We start from the raw sequence: 13,253 nt of genomic DNA, 5'->3' as shown, positions 1-13,253 counted from the left end.
AAGCATCTGCATTCCGAGTGAAAGGGTCACTGCAGAAATAGGTGCGAGCAAGATGAGCAAAGGTAATCCAAATATAAGGATGCCTTTTTTTTTTTTAAACCTATTGTATGAAAACTACTCTTCTAAGACTGGTTTCTCAAAGCCAGTGACAGTGTTTAATCAGAGCTGGCCAAGCTTAGTATTTCAGCGAAATGAAAAAAGTCAAGAGGTCATGTGAAGCCAGATGAGGAAGCAACACTTGAACAGCTTGCTTCAGTCCAATGAATCAAAATCATGGCTATGCTTCTTTTAAGCGGGGTTAAAAAAAAATTAAAATATAAAATGGAGCCAAAATGATGACTGAATTTATTTGTTAGGAGGTATGTTTTGAGACTGAAACTTAGAGTACTGAAAATAGGCTTGGAACTAACAACCTACTCATCCGTAGTTATAGTTGTTTGTTTTCTTTTTTTTTTACTCCCTCAAGGTTAGTTTTCTTTATGTGACTTTTGGATTTATGCTCTGAAAAATATCTTGAGGTGCATTTTGAGCTATTAGATCATGTGCAAAAAGCAGGGACCTGGCTGATTTTTCAAATAGCAATATTGAGGCAGTTAATATTGTTTCAGTTACTGCACTAGCAGCAAGCTGCTACTCTGCTCATTAGTCCTGTTTGATGTCAAGTGTGCCGCTTCATCTTTCCTATACTTAGATGGGCCAAAAAGCATTTCATTTGTTTTGTTACTCTGAATGTCAATATTGCTGATGGTAAAGAATTAAAGGTTGGTTTGCATTCTGTTGATGGTTAACTAATAGGATCTTGCACATCCATGCTCATCTACTGTGTTTAAATTTCTAGAAAGTATTCGTTGCTGAATAAGAATTTGTTTAAATAGTTTAGTTTGGAGGTCTGACTTGCTACATAGCAAGTGTTGCCATGTAGTAAACTGAAATCCTTGCTACATAATAATCTGAAATCACAAAGACGCAGTTATGAAAATTAATTCAACTCTAGTCTTGCTGCAAATAGTAGATGAACTTTGTGTTTAAAAAAAAAAAAAAAAAAACACACACACAAAAAAAAAAAACACATGTATGAAGTCTGAAAGTGTCTTTAAGGCTGTTTTTCAGGCACTTTAAACTTGGAGGGGGAAAATAAATACTATTTTTGCCTGCAGAGTGCATGGTTTTCAGCTGAAGTACCAGTCTCATTTTATTCCCTCAACTCCTGTAGAAAACTCAGTTCTTTGACCCTTGAGAACTTCTTTTGATATGCCCTGTAATAGCATTTATTGTTAATTTGAAAGGTGGCTTTGATGTTCAACCTGGATACTTCACCTTGCTATGGTGAGTTGGTTTTCATGGAGCGCTACCAGGAGGCAGTACGAGAAATGGCCAGAGTGGAGCACAATATTGAGAATCAAGTGTCAGATGGTGCTGGAGGCATCAGGAGGTCTGGCAGCGGCCGCTCAACGTTGCAGGCTATTGGGAATGCAGCAGCAGCTGGTAAGAACTGTGGGGTTTTTTTATTTTATTTTTGTTTGTTTGTTTGTTTGTTTTGGGTACTTCAAAAAGATGAGGGAGAAATAGAAAACAGAAGAAAACAAGTACTGTCATAATTAGTGGAATAATTGTTCAGAAAGGTAAGTATCTCTTCTTTGACATAAAAGGAAATCCAGAATACTGAAGCTTACTGTTGGTGCTCTGTTAGTTTTATCAATTCCACAGTAAAAATTTTGTAAAGCAGGCCATCTAATGAACTACTTTGATAAAAGACTGGAAGATAATTATCCTTGCCAGGATATCTGAGATAAAAATCGTGTATAATTAGTGATTGTTTGTTTTGCTGACTTATGTAGGTATGGTGTTTTATTCCATCTCGGATGTTACTGATAAATTGCTTGCAACTTCTGGAAGTCTTGCCCCTACTCTCCAAGAAAATTTCTGGGTCAGCAACATCCAGCTGGAGCACACTGATCCTCTCTGGGAAGTCCTTGAGGACCTCAGTCCCTCAGCAATGGCAGCGTTTGATCTAGCTTGTACGCAATGCCGTCTCTGGAAGACATGCAAACAGCTTTTGGAGACAGCAGAAAGAAAGCTGTACAGCAGCCTTGAAACTCGGGGTAGGCTTTTGACTTGTAGAAAAAGCCTTCATTTGAGCTGGTGTTTGTGTTAGCACCAGTGTTATAATCATACAGACAATATGAAAATAGATTTTTTTTCTCCTTTTTTTCATTCCTAACTTTTGTTTTGCCCTGTTTGTCCAGTGACTTCTCCAGGTCACCGACCTGATTTTGTTTTGCTGCGTTCTGAAAGTATAAAGGGTTTCCCAGCGTTTCTTCAGCAAATAAGTAAAATTCTCAACTATTCCTGCACATCGCAAGGGCAGTCCAAATCAGGTAGTTTACTTTGCTTATACAACTTTATGTTGGAATTCTGTTGAATATTTCAGATTCTTGCCTTCTGTTGCAATGAGAAGTTAAGAAATTTTTCAGTACATTACTTAGTATTTAATGAAAAGGGAGGGGAAGAACAACAAAAAACATTCAAGCTCGGTTTTGAATTTACTGAGTCACTCTAAATCTGGCAAACTAGTGGTATTCTAATGCAGTTTTGGTTCTGTAGGAATTTTTATGTGCAGTGGTATTTCTTTATTTGTTGGTGTTTCTTTCTATTTCTTTGTAGAGCTCTCAGAGGAGAAAATAAGCAGTTATTTTCGATGCAGTATTGTAGAACTTCTGCAAGCTTGTTATCCTGCCTTGACTGAAGAAAGTATTACTAATGAGATTATTTTATCACAACATTTGGATCAAATTCTAAAAGCACTGACACATGTTGAACGTTCTGTAGGTGAGTTATTTTTGTGGTCATGAAGACTGACAGATGGATGTAGATGTTTATTGCGTCCTGAAAACTGTAAATCTAGTAGCGATGCTTTTTGACGCATGCATAAATGGGTAATTAGCTCTGAAAGTAATGCCTCCTATTTATTTCTCTGGAAACTACAACAGATTCAAAGAGCACAGTAACACTATTTCATGCAGCAAATTCTTGGCTACAGAATGGTTTTTTTTCAACATAGTCAGTACCATTAGCTCTGCTTTTTTGCCGACTATGAGTAAGAGCCCCTTGCCATGCTTCCAAAAATCTTCACCAGCAGAGGTACCACTGTTGCTGTTGCCACTGCTGAAATGCACAACTCACCACCTCAGTGTGCTCACAGTCTCTGTTTGGTCTCCATCAATGTTCAGCAAGTAGTGATGTCAGTAGGTGCCATTTTTTTCCACTTGGAGCAATTCACTGACACACTTGCTTCATACACAGTTCTGTGTCAGACTGTCTCTCTGGTGCCATCTGTTGAACAGCAGCAAAATGAATATTGGTGGGAAGGTTCAACCTCTACTGCCAACAACATCCACTTCTGACATCATGGGCCAACATAATAAAATAGGAGGCATTACAATTGGAGCAGCCTTGTATATTATCTTTAAAATTATGAATACAAAATATGAGACTTTGTAATTCTTACCGTTCAAGCATTTCTTTTCAAAACTAAAATTGTGATCTTGCCAGAGAAGAATGGAAAATGTAAATTTGAGTTGCTATTTTATTTATACTATTTTCTTCAATCATAGCAAAGAAATCTTGTAAGTATGTTTTAATCTGGCTGCTTATACTTAATTAGATATATTCTTATTGCTGCTTTTTCTGTAGCTTTTAGAAAAAGAAGGTAAACATGTAAAATGACTGTAATACCTTCTGGTTTTCTTAGGCCTAACAAAAAAGGGTTCATCCTTTTCTGAAGGAGTCTTCTAGGATTGTGTTTTTTCTGCCTTTTCTCAGAGTTCACTTTATTTAATTGTACTAGAACCATTTATTTATTTGGCTTTTTCCATTTTTCTGAACTTTCAAATGGCATGCTTATGTTTAATGTTTATAAAATATTTCAATTATTTTATGTTTGAGCAAACATTAGGAGAATTGTAAGGGCTGAATGTTTTGGAACATAGTGAATGGTCAACAGTTGTGTTTTGGAATAAGCTTATCTATAATGATACAACCAGATATATTTTCTGAGATGCTGTTTGCAAGGATACCAATTTAGATGAATCATGTTCATCAACACTAAACCACTTCTCTCTTTTTGTTTTTTGTTTTTTTTTTTTTTAATGTACTTTCTCCAGTTCCACAACCACGCTTTTTTGACATTTAGTGCTTGCTTAGTCTTGGATCTGTGTTTTCTTTTTTCATTAAACCAGACTCTAAAGGGAGCCTGCTTGGCACCTTGGTGGAACAGGCCTCTCTGAAACCTGTGGAACTGGAGAAACACCTAGTTTGGAATCAAACGCAGCTCTTGCTGAGAACTCTTGATCAACAGTTCCAAACCTCACCAGAGAGCAACACGACGACAAACTTTGTGAAGATCTTCTTTGACTACATTACTACACTTGCTGCTGTTGTGTTACGAAGTCTGAATACAGAGCTAGGTAAGGTGTTTCTGCCTAAAGCCTAAGTATAGGTGAAATAGCTAGGCTGTGTTGTTTGTCTGACTCTAAGAGCTAACTATATAAAATGTCTCTTTCCTAAAAAAGCCTACAACCTGTACGTAGGTCTTTTGGTTTCTACTTATTGTTGTACTACTTTATTTCTTAGTATCTACGCCACCTACAGCTAAGGTAAAAGTAGCCGATGGCAGTGGATAAATCAGAACAGTGATGTTAACTGCTGGTACAGGTTCTGCACTTTGTTTGAATGAAACAAATGACTCCTGCCCTTCCAAGGTTGCTGCCCTACAAAGCAAGAATGATTTTTGCATCCTGTGGGGGTCAGTGTGCTGTGTACTTCTTGGCTCTCTTAGCAGTAACCAGTGCCTTGCTGCCCTATAGGATAGGAAGGGAATGTGCAGACAGCTGCACAGAGGTAAGCAGGCAGAATTTTTTCTTGTGAAATCGGTTGATCATAGTAGTAAATGAAAAGAATTGCATCATCAGCATATAAAGCTGTCGGAAGAACAGAACTGTTCACTGAGAGGGGACAAATACTGCTTTGTTTTTAACATTGACTCTAATTGAGCTGCACTAATGTGAAATTTCACAGCATTGCTTTCTGAGAATACTTTCCTAAGAGGATAAATGTGGAGGATAAAGATCCATTTCCAAACATGCTGATTCAGCTGAGGCAGCTGCCATACCTGTAGCCTCTATATAGACATAATTCAGTCCTCATGGGCTAACTGCCAAAGCCAAAAAATGTGTACTATTTAAAGGCTGAGTGAGTTTCTGGGGAACTTTCTTTTACTAGAAGGTGAATGGAAATGGTGAACTTGTATGCCGAGTCTCTGTAAGCAGACTCTCCTAACTTAGTATGAAGGTATTTTATACGTACCACCTTTTGCTCACTTTGACTTGAACAAGACACAAATTTACTAATCTGTATCCACAGACTCCTCAGAAAGCAATATTACGTGTTTTTGTGTCTCACTACAAAGGCGTAGTATGGTTCAAGTATACAGTCAAGTGGAAAAACTGTTGGAATGTAGATTTTACTTAAAAGCAAAAGATGCTCCACCCTGCCAGTTCTGGTAACTGATCTGAGAAAATGTGAGCCAGAGGTGCCAGGTTTGTGAGGGGTATTGTAGTTACAAATCCCTTGCAGTTCACTCTGGGTTTACTTCACTAATGTGAACGTGGACCTTTGTAAACTTAGGAAAAGAGATTTCAGATGCAGGCTGTTAAAATTTGTGTTCTTAATACAAGACCTGGTCATTCTGTTGAGCTGACGAGTATTGTAATAAATGTTCTATATTGCCCTGATTTTTTATTTATTTATTTTTTTTTTAAAGACTTAGCTGCTGAAGTGAAAGTGGGGAATCCTTTCATATTGTTACAGCAGAGTCCATCTCAGATACTTTCTCAGCTCCTGTTCGAAAGGCAGGTTCAACCTGACAGGTTGGTGCTTTTCAGATATTCTCTAGGTTGTTTTGATACTTGTGATTTTGGACCTTAGCCAAGTTTGAAGTTCTCTCTGGCTTCTCAGCACAGTTCCCCTTTGTTACCTCCCATTTGTAGGTCAGTTAATGCTGCAAGGATGTACCTGGTAGTAGTTTCACTGCCATCATGAAAATTTTTGCTAGGGAGCACTAAAACTCCATATTTTGGACAACTGCCGTTTGTTTGGAAGAGGCAGTGTCTTTATATAGATTTTTTTTAATCAAATGTATGACAATTCAGAACACTGGACTTGCATCTTAAATCTGTAGTGCAAAATGAAAGATACCAGTAAGACTGCTTAGGAAGCATTAATAGCAAAATGTTTTAGTATTGTCACACGTAGGTGAAAGTCAGTGCTTGAGTATTAAGTTTGATTTCTTTCAAGGAATGGCTGCATAAGCTCTGAGTTGTGTTGCTCTGAGTGTTGTATAAATTTTGTTGTGCTGCGTAGATAAAAGTTATGTACTCTTGCCATAGGAAAAAAATCTAGGACTGGGCAATTTGAAAGATTTATGGAAATCTGTAACTGTAAAGTACTGCTTGTGTATGTTGGGTAAGCTGGTTCTGTTTTCTGTCCTTGCAGGCTTTCTTCGCTCTTGGCTAGAGAAGGGTTGAGCTTGAATGTGCAGCAAGTTATTGTTAACTGTTGCTGTGAAAGGCTGTCCTTGTGCGATTCAAGGCAAAAGAGCCAAGCAAAATGCCTTCTGATAAACATCAACAACCTAGCACACCAATGTACCAAGTGCTGTCTGCCAGATGTTGAAATACCTTTCTCCAATCGTGCAGTGACCTCTGAGGATGTCTACACTCAGGCCTCATCCTCTGTGGCTGACTTGAGCCAGAACACGCTCACTGCCTCCTGTCTGGATTTCCTTAAGTCTCAGTCGAAGCTAACAGCCACAGTGGCATGTCTAAGTGCATCTAATATACAGAAAATTCCCAAATCAAGTTTATCCTGGATGGAATTCTGGGACAAACGGGAATTGCCATTAGGTTTGGAACAGATTTCCAGGGAGTGTGAGGCATTGCTGAAGGAGTTCCCAATACTGGAAAGATTTCTGCTTGCTATGTTTGAGCCACTTCAGAATCAACAGGAAGAAGGTGGCAGTTTGGCTGGTGTCTTTTCTGGCAGGGCATACATACCTTTGGTTCTCCTAGGATTGCATTCCTCCACAGCTGTTAAGGTATTAATGGAAGTCTTTGAACAAGCACTTGCTGCAAAGGATTGGACAAGAGCTTTGAAGGTCTTGGATCTGTACAGTCAGGATGTGGAGGAGGTGGTTGATGTGAAGGATGCTGTGCTGAGCTGTGCAGCTGCTGAAGGTAAGGATGAAGTTCAGCGTTCCTCTGCCTTTCTCCTCCTTTTTCATTTATGGAGAATGCATCCCGAAACAAGGGAAGGAAATGGAGGTAGTGGTTCTTGAGCAAATCCAAAGACAGAAGCAGATCCCTCCCTGTCTTTCGTGCTAAATTTGCTTTCTCTGATGTAGTTTGTTTTGCAAATTTGCAAATCTTGATAGTAAACTTGCCCCAAATCAATGTAGTACGAGAGAACTAGAAAGCATCTCATGTAACCTGTATGTGAAGACCTGAATATGTCAGGAAATTCTGATCATAGTACTACTCTTACTGCTATAAGAGCTGATCCGTTGTAATTGTCACACTTGGATGATGAATCTTGTGGAAGGAGAGGCCTTTTAAGAGTCTAAAGGTAGTAAATGTTCTATGTTGCCTTTGGGTACTTCATGAGAATCTGGCACTTGGCATCGGTCTTTTACTGGTTATCCCACTATTCACCGTTTCTCTTGGTGGTGCCATCCAGTGCAGATAAGGGTGTTTTTGTCCTGTTTCTTTTATCTCTGCCAAATTACACAAACTGAGCTTTAAACTGAAGTGTTTTTGTTTTTGGCTTTTTTTTTTTTTTTTTTTGCAGGTAAGGAAGGTTGGCAGTACTTATTCCCAGTAAAAAATGCAACACTGAGAAGTGTGCTGGCTCTGCGCTGTTTGGACAAATGGCCACTCGATGCCTGTTTGGAAATTCTAGCTTATTGTAGTTCTGATTTGGACATAACTGATGAACTGAAAGCAAATCTGCAGAGCAGGAAGAAAGAACTTCAGGTTTATCAAAAGGTACAAAGCCATTCTTAAAGTAACCAGTTTCTTTAAGAAACGCAGCAGGGAAGAAGTATGCTTGCCCTTTGGTGAAAAAAGTTTTAGCCCTTGGATCTATTTCAGTTGTGATGTGTTCTTGTGGGTTTTTTTTTGGTTTTTTTTTTTTTTTTAAGTCTTTCATTTGAAACAGCTCATGTGTTTTCAGTACTATAATATCCAACTAAAACTCTCTGCAATCTTTCGTAACTTCTCCGCTCTGCTATGATAATTCACGTCTGCGAATAGTATTTTGTATTGTTTTTGTGATGCCATTAATTCATTTCAACTTTTAAAAAGTTTTTGTTTCTCCATTCTGTGCCACTGTGAGGACCTTTAGAAGCTTTCCATGGAAAGTCATGGTTTTTATTTGCTTGAGAGATGTAGATATGTATGGTGTACAGAACTACTGGTCCAATAAACATGCTTATATTGCAGGTAGCTTTTCTAACTGTGGCATAGTTTAGATAACCAAGTGAAGTCAGACTAGCTGGTCTGGAGTTCAGCACAGGTTGAAAAGGCAGATGGAATATAGAGGAGTCATAAATCCCTGCTGAGCTCTGTGTGGTGGTGATTCTGCTGGCAATTAGTTTGGCTTTCACACTCTTAGCACCAGCGATGTCTGTGGTATATGTGTACTTTTGCATCCATAGTTATTGCCCTGTAGTCTTTTGGAAACTTTCCCTTACAAACCTGCTTTGCAGGAACAATGATAGATAAATACAAAGAAAATTACAGTCTTTTTCCAGTTGGAAGTGCATTCACATAAAAGGCTAGAGATAAGCGTGTTGACTTTTTGACTTTTTATTGGTACAAAGTAATTCCTGCTATGAGGCACTCAGCTGTTTTCCTAAATTTGATGATTGTTGTAGATAAAACTTTAAAATGTGTGCTGCAATAATATCAAACTTTTTCAGATTTTGAATTTGCAAAATGAACCACTGTGGAGTGACTGGCAGGATCTGAAAAAAGCCTGCACTGACGATCCCCAGGCCATCATGAATATCATTCTGAAAGCAAAGGTTAGGCATTGTCACATGAATTTTGTTAAGCTGGAACCATTAGACTTTGGATAAAATGCCAGTTCAACACATTTGAAACAGCAATCAGCAAATAGTACCTCTAGAAGGATTAGAAGGATTCTTTTACTCAATTCTTTACTACAGAAACAAATCTGTGCTTAATGTCAAGCCTTATGCACAGTTAATAAATCCTTTAACTCTTATTCTGAGCCATCTTTTCTGTTAAAATTTTGAAGATTTTAACAGTAAGACTTTTGGTGTAATGCTATCTTGATTATTATGTAAGTGCTAATACAGTAGATCTGGTTAGCTTGAAAAGTGTCTTCCTAGAAAGTCAGTTTGCTTTCTGTGAGATGGGAAAGTATTCTCAATGCAGATTGTGACTCCTGCAAATTGAGTCATCGTTTTCCCTTGTCATTTTAATTATTTGTGTTTGCATGAGAGAGGGGAGTCTGAGCTAAAGAATTTCTTGAAGCTGATCAGATCTTTGGAGGAACTGCTGTATTGGGCAGAAGAGGAGAAGAGGGTTGGACTGTTTTTTTTTTTTGTTTGTTTGTTTGTTTTCAATTTGCTTAGTTGCTTTTGTTTGTTTTGTTTTATTCTTTAGGATTATGAGTTATGTGAAGAATGGGGGCACTTGTATCCTGTCCCAAGAGAAGACTTGATCAATCTTCACCGTGAGCACCTTCTCCATTTACTGGAGATGGGAGACATGGAAAAAGCATCACAGGTAACAGCAGGACTCTCTCAACCTTACATTTCAAGGTCAAGTAAGTTGAGAATATGGTATCCAAACTGTTGACTTTATTTCTTCCTTTAGGGAAAGTTATTTTCTTAGGTATTCTTTCAAAGTCCTGGCTTTTAACCTGGTCAGCTTTAAATGAAAATCTAGCTTTACAATCCCATTGTTGGACCTGGAGTTTCTATGTCTTCACAGCTATTTTAGTTAAATGGGAATATAGGGCTCCTTTTACTTGAAAAATCATAACGAAGTATTTTGTGCTGCTTAAACAGAAGAACCAGAAATTAAACTACAACGCAAATTGTTCAGTTGAGCTTCAATGCCCAAATCAGCAAAGTGTGAATTCTTCTGGTTTTAATAATTATGAAGCTGTTGATAATAACAGATTAAAAATAATATGCACTCACTTTACATGTAGTCTGAAAGAGTTTTAGAAGCAAGGAAGAGTTTTTTCAGTACTATATTGCGTATCTTGTTTCTTAATTTTTTTGTTTTGATTTTGAAACGGTTTTGTTTGTTAAATGGAGCAAATAGGCTGTGAGTAGTCTGTAAGTGGATGATCTCAATCACCACTGTGTGTGTAAGATACTTGTGGAGATTAATTTGCTTGCTGGACCATTGTATGGTCCAATCTGTTATTCACTGACTGGTATAAAAAATCTTCTCCGGGAACATAGTAAGGATTTATTGTATTTTGTATGTTTCCAGCTGTTACAAAGAATAGAAGATCCTGGTATTTGCCTTGCCATCAGTGAACAGTCCCTTGACCAGCATCCTAGCTTGGCAGCATCTCACTTTTTAGCTGATTACCTCACAACCCACTTCTACAGGAATCTGACAACAGCACGTCGTAATGAAATTCGGGCACTTTACATGGGATCAAAAGTAAGTAAAACTCTTGTGTTGTAGCATTAACAGCAATATAGCTGTTGAAGTATCTGCCTGTAGATTTTACCAGGGAATTCTCACCCTATGAGGCTCAAAATTCCAAGTCTTAGAATCCCAAGAAAGGTTAGAGATGACCTAAAACCTTTCTCTTATAGTTCTTGTATTCTAAGGTGGTTGCAGCTTCCAATTTAAACAGAGCATTCTTCTGTCTGAGCTGTGAGGAGGTAGGTACCATGCAGACTAAAAGAAGGAAAAAAACCAGCCAGGTATTTATCAGGGCAGTTGCTAAGTTTGTCTTAGCAGAAAAGAAGCATCCTCAACTTAGTCTCTGATGTATCAGAAATGCCATGCTTCCTTCCTATGTGTAAACTAATACATAGGTTACATTAGAAATGTGATCACCTGTATGGTGATCTTTAATACTTTCACAGCATGTTTCTTCCAGATGTGCTTCCAAAGGCAGTCAGTATCACTCCATTACTCCAGTTTCTGTAGGACTGTTGCCTTGTAAATGTTCTGTGCTCATCCTGAAAATGCAAATGTAAACCAGTAGATTATCATAATAAAATACAGCATATCTGAAGAAAATGCAGATGTTTCTGCAATATACTCTTTTTTTTCAGGACTACACACGGCAGCTTGCTCCAGTACTTTGCACAACAGTATCAACATTTGTTTCTTTATTATTGAAAACATGATTTAATTTGTAAAGAGTTTATATGAACTTCCCATCTTCACAGGGAACTGCTCATATTTTCATCATCTCATTTTTTTCTCAAAGGATGGAAAGATAAGGATAATGCTTTAGGTTTCTTTTTTTTAATAGTTGTATTTTAATAGGATAATGTACTTTACCCCACTACAACATGTCATTAAATGCTTTCCTGTTTTCAGCTTCCTCTGAAATGAGACAGTGTTTGATAGAATCTGAAAACAGAAGCAAAGTCAGCTGCTCACTAATTCTGCACAGAGCTACAAATAGGCCCAATAAGTCCTATCTCCATTTTTTTTTGCCTCTGTGTGTTATTTTATTCCTCATGTAAGCTGCTTGGTTAGTTTCTTGTCTTAGGCTTACATTAAATCAAATTTGGAGGTTGAAAAACTTCAACTTTTTTTTAATCTACTTCCCAGGTACTGCTGACTCTGCCTGAACTCTCTCGTGTTAACTACTTCCACCTCTCATCCAAGCCACTGCTTATGGTGGAACAGCTGCTCATGAATATGAAAGTGGACTGGGTATCTGTGGCTGTGCAGACGCTGCACCAGCTCTTAGGTAGACAGGAAGTTGGCTTTGCTGTAGAAGATATTGACAATTTGCTCTCAAAATATGCAGAGAAAGCTCTTGACTTCCCCTTCTCATTGAAAGAAAGGAGATCAGGTGACTATTTTTGAGAATGCTGTTTTCTTTTTGGGCAAGAAGGGCAAGTTTTCACCAGCAATTGCTTTTCCGTTTCTGCTGTAACACTTTTAGATACTTGCCTTTAGTCTCCTCTTAGTCCAGAATATGTTCCAAAAGTCCTTGTATTTCTTGTAGGACCCAAGGGCTTTAAAACTTTCTCAGTTCCTTCTGTTGCTCCTTTCCTGCCTTCTTTTGTTTAATGCTCTTGGCATAGCTCTCTTCTGATGTGTTAACCAGTTCTCATCCATGTTGTCTTCAGTTCTGCATTTTGCTGTGCATTTGAGGGTTTTGTGACTGGAACACCAGAGGGTGCTGCAGATTGAATCTAGTGGTTTTATTACATTAAAAATGCATGATGAGCATACTTGTTTCTATTTGTTTACCTGTTTCTACATATATGGTACCATCTTGCTTTATGCTAGTTTCAAAATGTTGATGTCATTTCATGATTTAAGGATAAGGCTTCTGCTATTATAAACGCATCAGACTTCGCACGTCCCTTCATGCAAAATGGCATTTGAAGTTGCTCGTGTGTTCCTTCTGCCCTGTGAAACACTTAATATTGTTGACACAATTTGTATCTTGTGTAAACTGATGGTTTTCACAAGTGATACTTCTTCTGTGCTGAATTGTTTCTGAGCCTGTCAGTAATCCATTGCTTTAAGGATCCCTTTCTCTGTGTTTTATATAGTATTGCTGAGGCATGATTTTCTTGCAAGATAATAGTTTGTAATTATACAGCTAATCCAGTTTGTACTAGCATTGTTATATATTGCTCTGAGTGAATTCTTGTAATGTCTGAAAAAAAAAAAAAAAAAAAAAAAAAAGGCAGGTTTATCACCAGTATTGTTCTGTTTTTTCAATTCTTTCCTGACCTAGATTCTGTGATACGTATCCAAGAAAGTCTCTGTCAAGTACTGGAGTGTGAAGCAATGTCTAAATCAGGATCATCGGAACTGTCTCTTGCCAGCCTTACGGGTAAACTCTTAATGCCACTTTTTTGTGTGCTCTCTGGAGCACAGAGAAAGACAGAATTTTTCTTTGAGTCCATTACTGTGGTAGTGCTTCCTGTTCTTTGCTTAGTA

The 13,253-nt window shown here is 37.9% G+C and overlaps 1 protein-coding gene across 4 annotated transcripts in view; it reads left to right on the top strand.

The window, feature by feature from the left end:
• The window catches only part of ZFYVE26 (zinc finger FYVE-type containing 26), a 46,316-nt gene that overhangs the window by 14,606 nt on the left and 18,457 nt on the right, over positions 1-13,253 (top strand). For all 4 annotated transcript variants that reach the window (XM_042813996.1, XM_042813997.1, XM_042813995.1 and 1 more), the window contains exons 14-26: positions 1,287-1,485; positions 1,839-2,102; positions 2,247-2,378; positions 2,665-2,829; positions 4,239-4,466; positions 5,822-5,927; positions 6,553-7,292; positions 7,903-8,099; positions 9,035-9,139; positions 9,747-9,869; positions 10,590-10,766; positions 11,901-12,147; positions 13,048-13,146. In XM_042813996.1, the coding sequence (XP_042669930.1) occupies positions 1,287-1,485; positions 1,839-2,102; positions 2,247-2,378; positions 2,665-2,829; positions 4,239-4,466; positions 5,822-5,927; positions 6,553-7,292; positions 7,903-8,099; positions 9,035-9,139; positions 9,747-9,869; positions 10,590-10,766; positions 11,901-12,147; positions 13,048-13,146 (2,782 nt within the window). The remainder of the gene's footprint in view (positions 1-1,286; positions 1,486-1,838; positions 2,103-2,246; positions 2,379-2,664; positions 2,830-4,238; positions 4,467-5,821; positions 5,928-6,552; positions 7,293-7,902; positions 8,100-9,034; positions 9,140-9,746; positions 9,870-10,589; positions 10,767-11,900; positions 12,148-13,047; positions 13,147-13,253) is intronic.

The sequence above is a fragment of the Centrocercus urophasianus genome, unplaced genomic scaffold (assembly GCF_019232065.1).
Source record: "Centrocercus urophasianus isolate 14NV4802_14NV808 unplaced genomic scaffold, USGS_Curo_1.0 seq_14, whole genome shotgun sequence".
Taxonomy (NCBI): domain Eukaryota; kingdom Metazoa; phylum Chordata; class Aves; order Galliformes; family Phasianidae; genus Centrocercus; species Centrocercus urophasianus.
Note: the sequence above shows the minus strand (reverse complement) of the source record. Positions and strands in the feature narration are given on the sequence as shown.